Source organism: Poecilia mexicana, unplaced genomic scaffold, assembly GCF_051168715.1.
Source record: "Poecilia mexicana isolate PSO_F unplaced genomic scaffold, ASM5116871v1 scaffold_12, whole genome shotgun sequence".
NCBI classification, from domain to species: domain Eukaryota; kingdom Metazoa; phylum Chordata; class Actinopteri; order Cyprinodontiformes; family Poeciliidae; genus Poecilia; species Poecilia mexicana.
This window is the reverse complement of record NW_028263381.1, coordinates 3,559,472-3,579,176: the sequence shown is the minus strand read 5'-3', so window position 1 is coordinate 3,579,176 and position 19,705 is coordinate 3,559,472. Positions and strand designations below refer to the sequence as shown.

General features: G+C 37.0%; 1 protein-coding gene across 3 annotated transcripts; it reads left to right on the top strand.

Moving 5' to 3' along the window:
* The first annotated feature begins 1,157 nt into the window (after positions 1-1,157).
* LOC106925252 (uncharacterized) lies at positions 1,158-17,388 on the top strand. 3 transcript variants are annotated; one of them, XM_088010758.1, is made up of 8 exons: positions 1,158-1,321; positions 2,829-3,014; positions 6,605-6,637; positions 9,427-9,516; positions 11,181-11,261; positions 12,816-12,896; positions 14,537-14,618; positions 14,716-17,388. In XM_088010758.1, exons 1-8 carry the CDS (start codon positions 1,252-1,254, stop codon positions 14,771-14,773), a joined length of 681 nt encoding a protein of 226 aa, XP_087866884.1. In that variant the 5' UTR covers positions 1,158-1,251; the 3' UTR covers positions 14,774-17,388. The 3 variants fall into 3 exon arrangements, with proteins under 3 accessions (XP_087866884.1, XP_014854937.2, XP_087866885.1); XM_014999451.2 differs by having other exon boundaries at positions 1,159-1,321; positions 14,534-14,618; XM_088010759.1 differs by lacking the exon at positions 9,427-9,516 and having other exon boundaries at positions 1,160-1,321; positions 14,534-14,618.
* Positions 17,389-19,705: the final 2,317 nt, after the last annotated feature.

Below are 19,705 nucleotides of genomic sequence, written 5' to 3'. Positions count from 1 at the left end.
CTGCTGAGCCCAGGTCACAATAAATATTGTTACCAGAAGCACTATGTTCTAAGTTATATGCAATACCTACTGTACGTGTTGGTTTCAAAGGTTTACCGTCCAGATAGATAAATATGGAATATTTTGGGATAAAATTTCGCATTTTAAACATGTTATTATTTCTGTTATTGCAACGTCTTGTCACAAGAGGGCGGTGTGACACAACTAATATCTGCAGTCATTCAATCGTGCTGAAATGGAGCTGATGAAGAAGGTGAGAAGTAAATATTTTTTGACTGTTTTTTGACGTTATGTAATAATGTGTGACGTAGTAATTGATTTGAACTGGATACTTATGTTTGGACAAAAAGAACTAAGCAGACTGTGCTGGATTGTCCTGCTTTTACTATCATCTTCCACCTGAATACTAATGAGAACCACTCCAATAACCTAGTCATTAGATAAAACAATTTTTCAGCTCTATCACTTTTTTGAGTTTCAAATTCTATTTTTAAGTGCATAAAGTAAGAAAAAAACAACAATAACAAAAAAAGAAAACTTGGCGGTGCTTTTCAACCTGCTGCTGCTTCTGCGCTGCTGCCTTTTGTGATAATTGATTGATTTTTTTTAAGACTGATGGTCCACATAAACACAATAAATCAAAGACACATAATACATAATGCACAACAATAAAAACATAAACGACATGCACAGCTATGCACATTTTTAGACTTGCTTTTTGCAAATTAGACACAAAATGCCAGTTTTAATGGCAACTTCAATTTTATGCCATTGCTCTTTTTGAGATTCCAGATTAAAAAAAAAAAAAAAGTACTTTCATCAGAAAAGCATGTTATCAGACCACTGTGCACTTTGGTCTTTTCTAGAGTGACTTAAAACAATAAAAGCAATAATTGTATATGTTTGTTTTTCTTCCACACAACCTTATCTTATGTTTACACCATATGCATATCATTATATATATATATATATATATATATATATATATATTATATATATATAGTATATATATATGGTGCCATATAATGGTATATGGCACCATATACCATTACCATTATATATGGTAATGGTAATCTCATTTACTGAGAAGCACTTCGAAAGCTTTTTGAACTACAAATATGGCAGAGTGGTTTTTAAAGGCGGGCCTTCGCAGCGAGTGAAAGTAAAAGTAATGCCTCCACAGCAGGCTGTCGTGGAGGCATGAAGATTGTTCACTGATCATGATCGTACAAGAATCATCCCAGCTGGAAGATGGATCCTCATCGAATTGTCTGGGCCGTGATGGTGTGTCTCCTCGGAGCAACGCGTCTCTCCAGCGGTGGTAAAAATTTAACCCTCATATTTACCTACCTTTTTTTTTTTGTTTGTTTAGAACAAAGGTCACCCATACAGAACATACATGCATACACATTTAAATATAATCAATTCTAAATGTTATATTTTTTATAATTAAGACTTACACTTTGTCAATTGCGTCATTAAAGGTAGTAATGGTTTCATCTGTCCATAATGTTGGCTTAATGTTAAGCCAAGATTACATGCTGGCTTAACATGTAATGTAAAAAGAAAGAAAAAACAAAAACATAGATGCCTAGATAACATTCCACGTACTCTGAAAACATTTAATCTTCAATATGAAACTAGATCACAGGTTTGATATGAACTATGGTATAGAGGAAGTTTAAAGGAAGAACTGCCAGTTTCAGTTGCAAAAAAAAAAAAAAAAAGGTCGATAAAGTTTCTGTGTCCAGATTGGTTTTTACTGAGTCATAAAATGTTTTATTTCTCATCTCAAGCGTACAACAACACATATGAACTTCTGCTGTCACACACACACACACACACACACACACACACACACACACACACACACACACACACACACACACACACACACACACACACACACACGCACACACACAAAACAAAAATGTGTACAAACTAAGAGCTTATGATTCGGCAGCTTGTAGAGGCACCTGCTTAAGATGAAGCTTGAAAACAGTTGGTTTCTCTTTTATTTTATCAGTCAGAGTCTGACTTTATTTGACTCTTTGTTGTTTCAAACATCCTGTAGTCTGGCATCATTTCGATGATTTTCAGGTCTGAAGTGTTACTTCATTCAGTCTTTGACACACTACATTTTCCCCTCAGACATTTTGTTATAGATTTTGCTGCTGTGTTTTGAGTCACTGTCCTGCCGATGGCCCAGATTGTGAGATAGATGGCATCAAATTCGATTTCAGGATATTTTTGGTTTCACTGATTGAGTAAACAAAAAATAAGCCAAAGATTTTCCAAAGATAACAACTATGACTTGCAAGATGTTTCAGTCTTGCCACTGTAAAACAATGCAACTTTATTTATGTTGCTTTTAACCTTCAGTTAAAAACAACTCAAAATACATATACAAAAAAAAGTTAGAAACGACATACATCAAGAAAAATCACATCAATAAAAGGGTAAGTTATGATCATTTCCACCGCTGCACACTGAAAAAAAAAGTTTCTTTCAACTTAAAAAATTGCTCTAATTTATTACAGCTAATAATTCTGTTTTTAATAAGTCTGAAATCAGAACTGTAGCTTGAGCAAAACTAATAGAAATAGCCATAAGAAATTTGAGTAATTTTTTAAAGTTGATTCAAAAAAACCTTTTTTTCAGTGAGCTTATCACTTCCTGTGAGTCGCTGTACTCACAGGAACAACGCCTCACTGGAATGTTGCTTAAGAACAACATTCCAGGAATTTCAGAGCTCCATTCATTAGCTTTGAGCACCTTTTAATAGTGTTTTTGTAGTGTTTTTAATGTGTTTTGTTTTTTTTTTTCAGCCAACTGCACATGTCTAAAGATTCCCCCAAAAATCTTTACTGTACAAGAAGACGGATGCTTCGAGGTCAAGTATCGCTACAAGTGTATTCCAGGCTATACGAGAAAATCCGGAATGTCAGCCCTCATCAAGTGTGAGGAGAAGAATGGTGTTTCACAGTGGGGCGAATCTAACTTTGAGTGTATAAGTAAGATCCTTTTATTTCTCTTTCATTTCTTTAAGAGAAACCTCTATCGTGTTATCCCCGAGAGCTTGATTTCCAAAGTCAGAGAGATGAGTTGATTCTGAAAGCTTTGGGTGGTAACTGAATGTCTGAGTCATTTTTTGTGAGAAGAAACCAAAATCAGCTGATGCGAAAAACAACAGAAACAAAATCAAGTGAGATGAAAAGCAAAAAAAACAAAAAAAAAAAAAAAACATTGTTATGGAAATTTCATTTATCAAAGAATGAGAATCTGTTTCAATAATAAAAGAAAGATTAATCTTTGTCTTTAAGTTTTTTGGGGGTTTTTTGTCTTTAAGTTTCTTTATTCAAAGGCAAAAGCGTTCGAAGACCCGTCTCACTGAACGTAGTCACTTCACATCGTTACATAGTCACAGAAAGGAAAAGACCCACGCAGAGCCTGATCTCTATTGCCAGATGGACCACAGAGACGATTCTTTCCCCCTCCTCATGAACTGTCCCTCACCTCTTGGAGGGAAATTTTATGGCAGGAAAGAGAGCCCATAAGGATTTCAGGACAAACATCTAATGCTTCTTTGTCAGAATGGGTTCAGGGTCAAATAACCCATGTCAGTCCTTTAAGACAATTGCCAAGTTAAGCAAGATGTCTTCAGGTCTCTTAAGTTATCACAGCTGTGGAAACATCTAAATATTATCTGGAAACTTCTTTAATAGAAAAACACATCTTGCAGAAATACAAAAACACAGCAGATATAATCAGTAAATAAATGGTAAGAAAAAAATAAATAAATAAAAGTATCACCAGTTCCATCAAAGATGAATTAAGGCTAAAAACGACATTTCTATTATACTTGCATTGGGGGTTTATTTACACAGAAGTTGATGTTTATCTATAAGGGAATCTTGAGTTGGTGCATCACAAATGATTTTAATGTGTGAAAAATATAATGAGGACAGAAACGGGCTGAAAGAAATATCAGAAATGTAGGGACATTGCTGCATCACTGTTTCATGACGCATGCAGGTTTTAGAAAGTAAGAGGCAACATTTTCACTAAGACCCTGCTGTTGACGTGGAAATTATTATTATTATTATTTTTTCTGTAGCTGGATAAATAACTGACTACTGGGGATCTGTTCTCTACAAACCCCAAAGCAAAAAAATAGAACAATTTTTTAACCATTTGTTGATGTATTATGCGCCATATTGCAACATTCACCAATATTATTCTATGTCGCTTGCTTTTCAAATAGCATGCTGCCCTCAGGAATGTCTTCTTCTTTTCCTTTCGGCTTTTTCCCTTTAGGGGTTGTCGAGAAAAGTCGAGCTCATCCCACTTCCCCATGCTGGAGATTTTAGTTTAATAATAACAATGAATAAAGTTACCTTTAAAATTGAGTACACAGGTGACATCAAGCCCCAACAGTAGAGTCAGACTGTAATCAAATTAATCTGGTTGTGTGTGTTGTTATTGTGTCCTGCAAACTTTGCCTTAATTTTACTTTTTCTATTTAATCATAAAAAATAATAGTCAGGCAGAAAGAGAGTCATGGAACAGGAAGAGCAGATTTCCTGAAGAAAGAGGAAGAAAGCTTCCAGCCTGCATGTGGATAAAAATAGTTCAGATTACTCATTTCAGAGCATTAAAGGTTTAAAGAATAAAATCTAAACATTTTGAGTAATTGGATAAAACCCAGAGTAAAATACTTAAATGAATAATGATAACTTATGATTAAACCAATAATTAATATTGGTTTAACCAATGGTTGATATTGGTTTGATTGTAAAAATATTTACACTTACTCTTATACTTATGGAAGTACTTACAGGTGGAAAAAGTAATGTCTGTGATAACTCACATCATGATTATAATAAGAGTAACTAATAACTAATGGTTATTATAAAATTATAAATGAATGCTAAATCAGATAAACTAAAAGGTTATAAATGTGATTTTGACATTGAACTTGAAATGCAGTAAAATGTGTAACTGTAATTAAAGGTCACTGATGATGTGTTGGAGGTAGATGGTAGGTGAAAGGTCAGGGGAAAAGAGGAACTGATAGGAGAGCAGAGGTGACCAAGGCCTTATTGCTGAACTGTAACTTTCCTAAGAAAAGGTTAGATGCAAGATGACTGTTGAGCAACCCTGGGACATTAGAACAGACATCAGGTCTCCAAAACGGTGATGGATATGAGATCATTGGTCCAAGTAGTCGGCCAATGAGACAGGTACAGCAACAAAGCTAGCCAATGGAAATGCACCAAAAGGGTGAGTGCAAAAGAGGAATCTTTGGTTGGATCCTTCAGGCAGCTTCGAGCCAAGATCGAGATGGACAAAGAACTCTGCAGCTGAAGAAGAGCTGGGGCTACAGAGCCGAAGACTGTTCTGCACATGGGGACCAACCTGTTAGCTCCGCAACATGTGGCTTCAAATTGCACTTCTCTCACCAGCTGGGTTCGAGACCCCAAAGACAAAGACCAAGGCAAAGATGATTCTGGGAGGAGAAAGTGGAAAATGTTTTATAGATTGCTTTTAGCCAAAACAACACCCTTGGGACTCGCCCGAGTCACTAAAACCTACCTGGTTCAGTAATAAGTGCAAGTTGTAATAAAGAGAAAGAGCGACCGTTAACAGGTGTGCTCTGTGAAACTAGCTGATTGCGGGCTGCTCAATCTGGCTAATTCACAGGGTGAAAAAGGAGGGACATCTGGAGGCAAAGGCCATTAGAAACCAGGCTAGTCTTTCTCGCGCCCAGCTTAAACAGAATGTCCTCTATGTTCTCATCTGTAGTAATACTCAGGAGTTAGAGGCTTCTCGGACCTGTTAGACGGAGAGCTGAAGAGCACATCTCCCTCCTCTCAGAAGGGGAAGTAGAGAGAAAGAGAAGAGGGGAGGGGGAGGTTGCGCAACAACAGGGTCGCCACAGCGAGTCATCCGTCTCCATGTAACCCTATCTTCTGCATCTTCTTCTCTCACACCAACTACCTTCATATCCTCTTTCACGCCATCCATAAATCTCCTCTTTGTTCTTACTAATACAGCCACAAAGGGGGCCATTTTGTGTCTTTTGTGCGGGTCCCAAGCCCGTCAGGAAGGGCATCCGGCGTAAAACATTTGACAAATCTGACATGCGAGTCAAGAATATGATCTCCTCAGGAATGTATATAGTGTTAAATTAAGAAACATTCACTTAAGCCACTAAAACATTTACTTTTTACATTTCTTCACTATCAGATCCAACAACTGGAAATGATTTACATGTATTTCACACAATATGTTTCATACAGAATGTTCCTTTTCGAAGTAATTGCAAATGTCTGCGTTAACGTGCATCATGTCAATAATTTATTCTTTAAAGGTCCTTAAAATGCTGTGATGGTTTTTTATGTAAATGAGAGTTGTTTCAGGGTCTCATTTGTCTTGGGCTAAGATTAGATTCACCTAATCTGGATTTATTCTAAGCAGAGAATCATTTTACTGAGGGCAAATTGTGAACTGCTTCTAATAAAGTCTTATTTTGAAAACTCAAAACCATCTCTTTTATTTTTTATATCGATTAACCCTATGTGCTCTTTTTTTTATCTTTCAGTTCACCCAAACTATTGGACAACCACCAACAGGGGTAGGAAACTGCTTTTCTTTAAGTCTGCATGATTTCTGTCTGTCGCTGTCAGTGTGCAAGAACTTTGATTTGAGGGCACAAACAAGCATACAGATTCCTAAATGGAGCCTAGTTCTGTTTGCTAAGTCACTGTAAATGAAGATATTCTCATTAGTCAAGAATGAAACTAGAAAGCATTCTGGATCCAAACACTGGTTGCTGCCTGTGCACACACTATTCACACAAAACTTTGGATATTTGGCTTCTGGGTGGAATTTCAGGATGAACCTAAAATCCGCTGTAGCCGTTCCAGATTGACTTAATGTGACCTTCTTTAAACTTGTTTTTTCCCTAAAGATTGTATTGGCGCTAATGGCCTTTATTTGAGAGTGGTTAGACAGGAAAGTATGTAATGAGAGAGGGGGGGAAGACATGCAGAAAAGGTCACCAGGCTGAAACTTTGACGTCTTCATTGATTACTATATCAGTTGCCTCTATATGTGGGTTATGTTTTGCCCCTTTGCCACCACAGCAGCCCAGACCTTCTTTAAACTTTTGACTCCACATGTCCAACTGTTTGGCGTTTCAGTACTTTTTACACAGCTTGATGTTATAACAAGGAGCTTTAACAGCAATATTCACCAACAGGTATCTCATCCACAAATTGACCAATGCATTTCCCGGTTCAATCAGAATTGGTATTTAAGCCATCGTCCTGATCATGTTGTTCTGATTTTGATATTATGTGACCAAGAGAACACCTAACAACTGATGAAGAACTGCCATCATGAGGTTTCAAACAGGATGTTCTTAGAGTGTCAGAGTGTTATCAGCAGGCTGAAACCGAGATACAGAGAGACCGGAGGAGTCAGAGAAACTCATAGAAGGTGTCGTCCTTTGGCCACATCCAACTCTGATGACCGCTTCACTGTGATGAGAGTCACCCGAGTGTCAAGTCGTAGAAAACCAGTTACATCTTCATGATCTGAGTGGTAGATGACCTGTGATTGTTTCTGACCACACCACCAGCTATCTGCGTCAGTCTTTCCACCAAAGGGTGGAACGTTTACGATAAACAAGGGAGGGGCTGGTGGATTTCAGGGCTGTTGTCTGGTAAAAGTCGGTTCACACTGAGTGGAAATGATGGCCGCCAATGATGTTGGGAGGCTTCAAGGAAAGCACTATGCGTCAGCCACTGTTGTCACCCAATGAGCCATTGGTGGTGGTGTTACAATCTGGGCTGGTGTGTTTAGTCCAGTGTTTCCCAACCTTGGTGCTCAAGGCACAAAGCCCTGCATGTTTTCAATGTCTCTCTGCTCTAACATACCTGAGTTACATGATTGTGGTTCAGTAAAAGGCTGTTAATCATAAATGAACTGAAACACTGTGGACACTGTGGCTTGAGGAATAGGGTGGGCCTAGTGAATATAGAACTGGTCTAAACTTTGTGAATGGTATAATGTCCAGCCTGTAATATCTGAATAACTCCATTAATTCAGTTGTTGTACTTCTGAATAAACAACACAGGCCTAATATCATCCTTGTGGACAACAGTATCCCAGCTCTTTGAGGTCGCATCATTAGGGAATGTTTGCTGGAGAGTGCGGTACTCCGGATGGAGTGATCTGAACTCTCTCCAGACCTGAATCCCTTAGAAAATCCCTCAGCTGCTTCACCATGTACTGTAGAGGGTTTGCACCAGCGAGCCTCTAAGACCTGAACGCCGACCTTCAAGAAGAGTAGGACGCCATGCCTCGGCAGATCAAAAGTCGACTTTTGAAAAGCATGAAACAGAGTCGTGAAGTTGGTATTGATTCTCAAGGCCAATGGAGACATTGAGGATTTTTATGTTTTCCATAAATTTCACTCAAATGCCAAATATTCCTAACTTTTTGTTCACAGTTTATGTTTCACACAGGAACATTGGTGGCCCAATCCCTCCTACCTCTTTTTGCTTTTGTAAATAACAGCAAATGTCTGAGTTAATGTGCAAAGATGCCAATTATTTAAGATTTAAAGTTGTTTTTTTTTTTTAAATAATATGAGCATAAACCACTTCAATGGTTTTGAGATTAGAGTTGTTGTTTTTTTATGGTATTTGTCTTGGGCCTTCTTAGACTAATCGTTCGCTTCTTGAACGTCACTTGGAACATTTAAAACTTTCAAGTTGATGAACACACTGCACTTCCTTCTGTTTCAACTCACCCAGAATATCAGCCGCACCCAACGATTAGCATGGATAAGAAACACATTTTCTTTTTTTATGTACTAAGGAAGCAACGTGATTTACTGAAGTTAGAATGAAGATTTATATCTAATAAGATGCGATCACTTTGCTTTGGGGACAAACAGCTTTATCCTATTTCTGGTTGCTAAGTTACCGTGAGTGAATTATATATTTGGAAAGTGTTCTGAATTGCCTACGCACAATACTCACAGAAAGTTAGGAATATCTGGCCTTATGGTAAAATTACAGGATGACTCTAAACTGTAATGTAACATTTTACAGACCAGCTTAATGTGACGTTCTTTAAATTTTTTAATGCTTGTGTCTAACTGTTCATTGTTTCACTACATTTTGGACACCTTGCTGCTGCTTCAGTACATTATTTGAGAATCGACATAGCATGCTTCCACTTTAATGCCCCACTATAATTGAATGTTATCATTGTAGTGAGCATAAATTTGCATAAACGTCACCCGAAAGCCAAATATCCATAACTTTTTGGGAGTAGTGTATATTTTATTGATAATACACACCTCTTAATAAGTATCCGTCTTAATTTTTTGGGCACACATGTTTCTTAAAGTCCCATCAGAACCTTCTTCCACCCTGCAGAGTGTCAGAACCTCCACCTATGAGTCTTCAGCATCTCCCAACACAGAGCAAAGCACTCTGGGTAAGAACAATGAAATGCAATCAGAAAAACCACAACAAAGGTCAAGCTGGCACATCAATTCCCTAAAGGCTCTAAGAAATAACATGAGCACTACTGAAGAAAAGAAAGAAAGTCATTTGAAGTCTGAGTGTCTGTGGTCTGAAGCAAACTTAGCTTATCTAAATAGCTAAGTTTCAGTTAATTTTTTAGATGTTTCTAAATGGAATATGTCTGGGATTTTATCATTAGCTGCGAGGAACAGAGAAAAAAAGTTGGTCTCAAAACCAAGATTGAAGCTTACAGCTACACAACATGTACCTTTTGCAACATTTCTTTAAAGCAAAGACATAAAAAAGACAAAGTAGTCACACAGTGACAAACACTAATTATGAAACTGAGCTTCTAATGAAAGAGGACTGAATGATTTCTCAATAGTTAGACTTTAATCTAAAAGAGGTTTTGATTGCCTGACATATTCACATAGCACCTCTATGTGAATATGTCAGGCAAATTCCTTTTCCTTTGCAGTTAAAAGGAAATAAAATTATTATTTCCTTTTAACTGCAAAATGTGTTTGTAACAGCCAAGCAGCTGAAGTTGCACATGAAAGAAATGTGACAAGAAGGTGGTCTGTGTTTTTTTTCTGTCTGTGACATCATATGTGAACAGAAAAAGGTGCTGAATGACTCATGAACCACTGGAACACAACAAAACGATCCGTTATCTCTGAAAAGAGTTTTTGTCTGGTTTTACCTGGCTAAGCAGAGTGTTGATGTGTTAAAAAGGCTTTTTGGTGTCTGTACTTTTTTTTTTACACACATAGCAATGGATGATCAGCATACAGTGAAATTTAGTACTTTGTGTTTATCCTGCTGTCGTCATTGGTTCTGCTGGTTTGTTTAGCTGATTTTCCATGACATTTGTTTGACCTGATAAGCTGTGAAGTTGATAGATGAAGTGTTTTTCTATTATTGCTTTTCATGTGGTCGAGATATAACAGCTCAGGCCCCAAATTGACCAAACCAGAATCTGCCTGCACAATGAAAAAAAAATAAAATGTCTCAAATTTTCTGCAACATATTCAAAGAGGAATGTTTTTCAAATGCAACATTTGTTTTAGTACTTATATAGAAAAAACAAATGTTTGAGAACTCTTCTAGAACTGAATTGTTTTTTAATGTAGTTCTAGAAACTGAAAGTTGTGTCCAGTGTGTGTTTAATGATGATCTGATCACCAGATGGTTGCTGTTGCTGTACAACGTGGCACAAGCCATGTTCTGGTGGGACAATTATTTTTTCACTGCTGGTTCCTTTGGATCGATTTTCACTTTTAATAAAAGGAAAATCAATTTGTTTTTGCAGCATTTACTCAGGTTAAATTGATCTGACATCAAAATTAGTCCGATGATCTGAATCTTAAAAAAAAAAAAAAAAAAAAAAAAAAGTGAAACACCCAAATGCTTTAAGAGGGCAGACACTTTTTTTAAAACGCCAATTTTCCATACTGTGTCAGGTTTTTATATGTTGCAATAATATGTGGAACAAATGAGTGAAGATGTTTTTACTAAAATGTACTTTAAGAATAAATAAGCAAAAGGCTGATGACAGAAATAATTATAGCAGATAAACAGATATAACAGCTAAAAACAGCAGCAACTGATGCTATCTTGTTTTCCTGTTTGCAGGACCTTCCTCCACCCTGCAGAGTGTCAGTACCTCCACCTCTGGGCCTTCAACATCTACCAACACGGAACGAAGCACTTTGGGTAAGAACAATGAAATGCAAAAGAAAAAGAAAGAAAGTCATTTGAAGTCTGAGTGTCTGTGGTCTGAAGCAAACTTAGCTTATCTAAATAGCTAAGTTTCAGTTAATTTTTTAGATGTTTCTAAATGGAATATGTCTGGGATTTTATCATTAGCTGCGAGGAACAGAGAAAAAAAGTTGGTCTCAAAACCAAGATTGAAGCTTACAGCTACACAACATGTACCTTTTGCAACATTTCTTTAAAGCAAAGACATAAAAAAGACAAAGTAGTCACACAGTGACAAACACTAATTATGAAACTGAGCTTCTAATGAAAGAGGACTGAATGATTTCTCAATAGTTAGACTTTAATCTAAAAGAGGTTTTGATTGCCTGACATATTCACATAGCACCTCTTTGGATTTCAGATGTTAAAATTATTATTTCCTTTTAACTGCAAAATGTGTTTGTAACAGCCAAGCAGCTGAAATTGCACATGAAAGAAATGTGACAAGAAGGTGGTCTGTGTTTTTTTTTCTGTCTGTGACATCATATGTGAACAGAAAAAGGTGCTGAATGACTCATGAACCACTGGACACAACAAAACGATCCGTTATCTCTGAAAAGAGTTTTTGTCTGGTTTTACCTGGCTAAGCAGAGTGTTGATGTGTTAAAAAGGCTTTTTGGTGTCTGTACTTTTTTATTTTTTTACACAAATAGCAATGGATGATCAGCATACAGTGAAATTTAGTACTTTGTGTTTATCCTGCTGTCGTCATTGGTTCTGCTGGTTTGTTTAGCTGATTTTCCATGACATTTGTTTGACCTGATAAGCTGTGAAGTTGATGGATGAAGTGTTTTTCTATTATTGCTTTTCATGTGGTCGAGATATAACAGCTCAGGCCCCAAATTGACCAAACCAGAATCTGCCTGCACAATGAAAAACAAATAAAATGTCTCAAATTTTCTGCAACATATTCAAAGAGGAATGTTTTTCAAATGCAACATTTGTTTTAGTACTTATATAGAAAAAACAAATGTTTGAGAACTCTTCTAGAACTGAATTGTTTTTTAATGTAGTTCTAGAAACTGAAAGTTGTGTCCAGTGTGTGTTTAATGATGATCTGATCACCAGATGGTTGCTGTTGCTGTACAACGTGGCACAAGCCATGTTCTGGTGGGACAATTATTTTTTCACTGCTGGTTCCTTTGGATCGATTTTCACTTTTAATAAAAGGAAAATCAATTTGTTTTTGCAGCATTTACTCAGGTTAAATTGATCTGACATCAAAATTAGTCCGATGATCTGAATCTTAAAAAAAAAAAGAAAAAAAAGTGAAACACCCAAATGCTTTAAGAGGGCAGACACTTTTTTTAAAACGCCAATTTTCCATACTGTGTCAGGTTTTTATATGTTGCAATAATATGTGGAACAAATGAGTGAAGATGTTTTTATTAAAATGTACTTTAAGAATAAATAAGCAAAAGGCTGATGACAGAAATAATTATAGCAGATAAACAGATATAACAGCTAAAAACAGCAGCAACTGATGCTATCTTGTTTTCCTGTTTGCAGGACCTTCCTCCACCCTGCAGAGTGTCAGTACCTCCACCTCTGGGCCTTCAACATCTACCAACACGGAACGAAGCACTTTGGGTAAGAACAATGAAATGCAAAAGAAAAAGAAAGAAAGTCATTTGAAGTCTGAGTGTCTGTGGTCTGAAGCAAACTTAGCTTATCTATAAAGCTAAGTTTTAGATGTTTCTAAATGAATATCTCTGGGATTTTATCATCAGCTGCAAGGAACAGAGAAAAAAAGTCGGTGTCAAAACCAAGATTAAAGCTTACAGCTAAACAGCGCGTACCTTTTGTAACGTTTCTTTAAAGTAAAAATAAATTAATAAAAAATAAGAAAGTCAAAGTAGTCACACAGTGACTAAAAATAATTATGAAACTTGTATTTGAAATAAATTGGTTAATGAATTAAATCTTGCATTTCTCTGTTGCTAAGGCAAATTGGGAAGTATTTAGGTAAATAAAATGGTTGCTTGGTTGTGTTATATACATATCCTGTTGAATCACTGGATATATTTAGCCATCTATTGATAGCACATGTGTTGCAAATAAAATAAAATGCAAACGATAGTGAGTTGCGGAAGGAGGTGTTATAAGGTCGACCCTCTTCATAACTCCTATTGCGAGATAGAAGGAATTGAAAACAACAACAAAGAACTGGTCAAATCAGCAAATGAAACCCAAAATTCAAACATTCAAAGACTGTAACATAATTCTATGCATGTATATAAATCTACTGGTGATTCCTGGTGGTGCAACTTTTAACAACCCTCTTTTAGCCAATAGGACAATAGAGGGCTCTCTGGACGTTCCTCTCTCTGTAATCTCCCTGTGTCGTCCAGACTCCTCTGTAATGCTTTCTTCTGTTCAGCTCACATCGAAGGTTTTCTATCAGATTAATGTCTGAAGAATGACAGAACCATGGAAGTAGATACATTTTGTGTCTGGTCATGTTTTGGATCAATAGCCTGCTGACGGATCCAATGATGAGCTCCAGGTTGAACTTTGACAGGTTCGTCATGGGAGTTTTAGAAAAGACAACAGGCCCACAGCGACGCGGATCACTTGCTGTGATAAACAATACGCATGTGTTCTTCCAACACACTTTGTTTTTGTTTTAAACCAAACCCGCATGGAGTGCTTGTCGTTGAAAAGTTTTCTCCCGTCACGGGGCTTCACCACTTGTGGCCAATCCTCGCCACAAATGCTGACCTTTTAAAGAACCTGTTTTAAGTTTGTCTGAGGGAATTTTCCAGGACACGGAGTCAAGCTGTGTCCTGGAAGAATGTAAGTCGCTTTTGATACACTCCCGATCTGAACAGAGTAATTATGCTGGGATTAAGGATGTGGAAAAAAGGACGTGTCCAAAAAATTTTTTGGCTTGTATTTAAATGATATACTGCATGTTACAGTGTTAAGTACTCATTAAGGCGATCCTGGAGCATCAAATCTAGTTTGCTGTTGAAATGAAAGGCGGGTCCACAATAGTGTCTTCTGACCAAAATACACAGTTCACCAGAGGCACCAATAAATCGAGCCCAGTCTGTAAAAATTGGCACAAAACGACAACATAGTCTTTGAGTGCACACTTTTTGAACTGCACTGCAGAATCCATTCCATCATTAGCAGATTTGTAATTTTACAGGACAATGTCTCATGGGGAGGGATTGATGCTAGAGAAATAGTTTTAGTTTATTGTGTTTTCATTTCCCCGTTAGGAGGAGGAGGCACAGCAGTTTGCATCAGTTTAATTGGACTGATTCTATTCCTCGCCGTGGGCAGTGTCATCTTCTTATATCGACGGTAAGTTGGTCAATAGAACTTTCTCGTCCTTTTTCGATAAAGTTTTAATGCTTGTACTCACCAAAAAAAAAAACTCATTTCTGATCTTATATCTTAGGAGGAAGAACTCGATTCCCCCAAGAGATCTACAGGAACTGGAAATTATGAAATGCTGACTGTGATCTAGAACGTTTGTCAGAGGAAGTGCAGGGTGGAAGGAAGTGATGATGAGTAACTTGTACTTAATATAAATGTACCCACTGTCATGCCATCATCTGGTATAAGAAATGTGGTTTTGAAGACTAGTTTGGAATTTGCCATCTTGTTTTTTTGTTTGCTTTCTTATGACTAACTTGAACAAAATGAATTTTCTGGATCAATTTCATGTATTTTTCATGCAGTATTACAATGCATGACAATTATGTTTTCATTGATTAATCTGCAGTTACAGTGTGCATGAAATTAGATTTCAGTACAAACACAGGCAGCTTCCCCTTCAGCATTATGCTGCCATCGCCTTTTTTTAACCATTAGCAAATAGAAAAACATTCACCAGAGTCTGATGATAGACTCTAATATGGCAAAATAACAGAAGATGACGACAACAGCCTTTTTGTAAAACGACAATTTTTTTTGCATTGACATTTTGCCTGACTTGTGCATTTTACTGTGGATGGATGGATGAATGGAATTTAAAAAAAAAGTTTTAAATTATTTAACCATTAAAAAGTAAGCACTTTTTTCATGAATGTAACTTTGCCTTAAAGATTTTAAGTGTGTATTCTGTATGGGAAGTTGAGAATTCTTGTGCGCCCCCTGCTGGTTGGGAGCAGCCGTTCTGTTTATTTATGTCTTGTCTGTGCCCAAAAAAGGTGCTACGTCACTTTTTTAAAATCTTATTTGATACTGTTTTGATTTCTAGATTTGTTATTGACCTAAATCCTAGTAGCTGAGTAAAATAAATTGAGAAACGTTAGAAAGGCAGGAGCAAGTACTCCTCTGTTAGCATATCTTAACTGGGATCTTCTGTTTATATTATGCTGATTGTTGCTTGTTTTAGAATTTGACCACTGATAAAAAAGAACAATCTGGACAAATCACTACTGCAGAATTACAGGCTGATCTCCAACCTCCCATTCATCAGCAAAGTTATTGAAAAAGCAGTTTTTAAACAGTTAAATAACTTCCTAACAATAATGAATCGCTTTGACTCCTTCCAGTCTGGTTTTCGTGCTCACCACAGCACGGAGACGGCCCTTGTAAAAGTGTTCAATGACATCCATATAAATACAGACAGTGGGAGAACCACAGTGCTGGTTCTGTTGGACCTCAGTGCAGCTTTTGACACTGTTGACCACGACATTTTACTGAATCGACTGGAGAGTTGGGTCGGACTCTCTGGTCCAGTGCTCCACTGGTTTGAATCTTACATAAAGAACAGGGATTTCTTTGTTTCAATCGGAAACTTCTCATCAGAGGTCAAAGGTCACATGTGGGGTATCCCAAGGCTCAATCCTAGGACCCCTTCTTTTCAATATTTATATGCTCCCGCTGGCTTAGGCTATAGCAGGATATAGGATTAGCTACCATAACTACGCGGATGATACACAGCTCTACATCACAATGTCACCAGGTGACTCTGAACCCATCCAATCACTGAATAGATGCTTAGAACAGATCAATGTGTGGATGTGCCAAAACTTTCTCCAGCTGAACAGAAACAAAACTGAAGTTATTATTTTTGGACCTAAAGAGGAGCGAACTAGAATCAATGCGCAGCTTCAGTTATTAGAACTGAAAACCAGCGATCAGCCCAAAACCTGGGAGTAGTGATGAACTCTGACCTGAACCTTCAGAGCCACATTAAGACAGTCACAAAGTCGGCCTTCTATCACCTGAAGAACATCTCCAGGATTAGAGGACTAATGTCTCAGCGAGATCTAGAGAAACTCATCCATGCGTTTATCTTTAGCCGCATTGATTACTGCAACAGCGTCTTCACAGGTCTGACTAATAAATCAATCAAACAGCTGCAGCTGATCCAGAACGCTGCTGCTCACGTTCTCACTAAAACCAGGAAGATAGAGCACATAACACCAGTTTTAAAGTCCCTACACTGGCTCCCTGTAGCTCAGAGAATAGACTTTAAAATACTGTTAGTTTATAAATCACTGAACGGTTTAGCACCACAATACATTAAAGATCTGTTATTGCTGTACCAACCGTCTAGACCCCTCAGATCTTCTGGTTCTGGTTCTGCTCTGCATCCCCAGAACCAGAACCAAACGAGGAGAAGCAGCTTTCAGTTTCTATGCACCACAGATTTGGAACAAACTTCTAGAAAACTGTAAAACAGCTGAAACACAGAGAGCCTTTAAATCTCAACTTAAAACCCACCTGTTTAGAGTTGCTTATGGCTAAATTAGGATTAGAGTGTGGGTTTTGATGTCTTCAATGTATTTGATGTTTTTAATGTTTTTATCTTTTCTTTTTATCACTTTCTTTTTATTTCTCTTTCTCACTGTTTCCGAGAGGTTAAAGTCCTTGTCAAACAACGTTTTGACTAAACTCAAAAGGGTTGGAGACAGCTTTCTTATTTCTCTTTCTCACTGTTTACATTTTACGTTTTAATGATGTTTTTTTAAATCTCTTTCTGTTTTTATTTTAATTATGTAAAGCACTTTGAAATGCCTTGCTGCTGAAATGTGCTATACAAATAAAATTTGATTGATTGACCATTGTATACTAGATTAACTGGAGTTAATAAATTGAATTAAAATATTCAAATTTATTCAACTGAGTCATTCGTTGTTATTGTATGTTCATGTCAGACAGCTAACAGCTCGCAGCTAGCTAGTCAAAGAGATACTTGCTGTTCAATGTTTAAACCAGTCAACAACTACTGTTCTTAACCCTTTAGCTCACTTTTGTACATATTGAAAGATTACAGCTACAAACTTTTAAATGAACATTACATATGAACACAAACATTTCTATGTTTATGGTTATAGTTTTTCTGGAAGGTTAATTTCTGCCCCCGTCTTTTGCGGTTTCTAATAGAATCTTCTAGAATCGCCCTGTATTTAACGCCATTCATCTTCTCTCTAACTCACAATAATGCACCAGTTTGTAACCTAAAATCTCAAATAAAACAATTTGCAGTCTGTCGTTTTAACATGACCGAATGTTAAAAGGTTCACGGGTAACGAATACTTTTTCAGCAAAGCATGGTACCAGCCTTTTTTCTGCCATCAGCACAATACTAAAATGTAATCATACCTTGTTATTTAACTCAATATAAGTGGCAGTAAATAGCCAAAAACTAAGTCATTTAAGACACCTGACTTCCTCAATAGCTCAGCCAGGTTAAGTTAAAAAAAGCATAAAAAAAAAATAAAAGGGAAGAATCTGAAGCCATCTCCAGAAATCATTTTCTATCTGAAATTAATCAGTGGTGTAAACAGACACTGTAAAAAAACGTTTGAAACACAAACCGATGCATTTGTGTTACGACCAGACCTGATTAGAAGGCACAGCAAGGAAATCAGCTCGCTTCCTCAGAGCATCTGATGTGTGGCATTGCTGTGGTTGGACCACTTTCAGCAGAGTTCATGCAGATGATGAGGCATGAGACAGAGCTTCAAAGTGGAAAAGAGATGCCTATTTCTTACAGTCATTTGCAACTTGTGTACTTCAGTTAGCGAAAGGCTCCACATAAATGCAACCGAGTGAGTTGACAGGTGTAGTGGAACGACTGGCTCTTTACAGAGACGAGCTCCAACCCCGTGGTGAACGTCTGCTCTAAATCAGCATCTGAAGGAATTTAAAAAGCAGCTGCAAACACATTCTGTGAATTAACCATGTATTCAATAACATCAGAGGTTGACACTTGGATGAAAGTTTTAATATCTTTTTCAGTCCATCGAAATGAAGATCCGACACAAAATCAGTAATGTTTCTATTGGATATTGTCAGTAAGAGTTATAAAAGCTTTTCCTGCATTAGTCATAAAAATCTTTGTTTAGCTAAAGCATTGTTCCATTTAGGTTCCTGTTGGTGTGAAATTCTAGTTCCTCTTCCTCTGACCCTTTCAACGCCTAAGTTGTAATTATGTTTTTACTCAGAAATCAGAACTAAAAACTTCTTTGTTTGGGAAAAAAAAATAAATCAACTAGAACCTCCCCTGAAGTTCAACATGGCTGTCATGCATAATAAATGTAGTGTTAGTTGCTGTAACAAAATTTTGTATGGCATTTGAATACATAAAATTCAAAAATGCTAAATGAAATCATATAATTTAGCTTTACTAAGCTAAAGCAAGGAGCATTTTTTGTCTATTTCCTCTGAGAAATTTGTCGCTGAAATTGAATTTGAACTTTCATGTACCAAGCTCACGCTTCAAAGATTAGCTTGGATTTTTTGAAGAGAGGTTCAGCAAAAGGCAACGTCGGTGACGGTTCACTTTGCTGTAGTAGAAAAATACATCGCTGTGAGCTTGTTGGGAAAGTAAATAAATAAGGTGGAGGAAGCTAACGAGGGAGCTTTGCTAGCTTCTATTGGCTAAAACAGCTCGGTAAACTAGAGCAGTAGCCTGCCACAACTGTTTTAGCTTTAACTAGATGAATCACCCTAATCTTTAGCTTTCTAAAAAGATTCTGTATCAGAATCAACATTTTTTTTGTCTGTTGAACTATTTCTAATTGAGCAACTGATATAAAATTCATTGCAGATGTTAGCAAGAAGCAAAAATAATACAAAGACATACAATTGGTCCATATAAAGTTATGGGTAAAAAAAAAAAAAAAGTATGACAACTAATAAAGATTAAACGAGAAAAAGATTTGCAAACAAACATCTATAGAAAGCCAAGAGAGCAACTGGAATCTTTCAGTATCTAGAAACTTTTCTGCTGTTATTTGCCAATCAGCATCAGCTGGTTTAATATTAACCGATTGGCTTTAAACATCTGAACATGCCAACGATGTTTATGGGATAGACTACAGCTGTTTTAAGTTTAGAATTTTCACTAGCTGCAAGACAAGAGGAACAAAACATTTTAAATAAATCACTGAGGGTGTACTGACGGGGCTGACTAATTCTACAGCTCT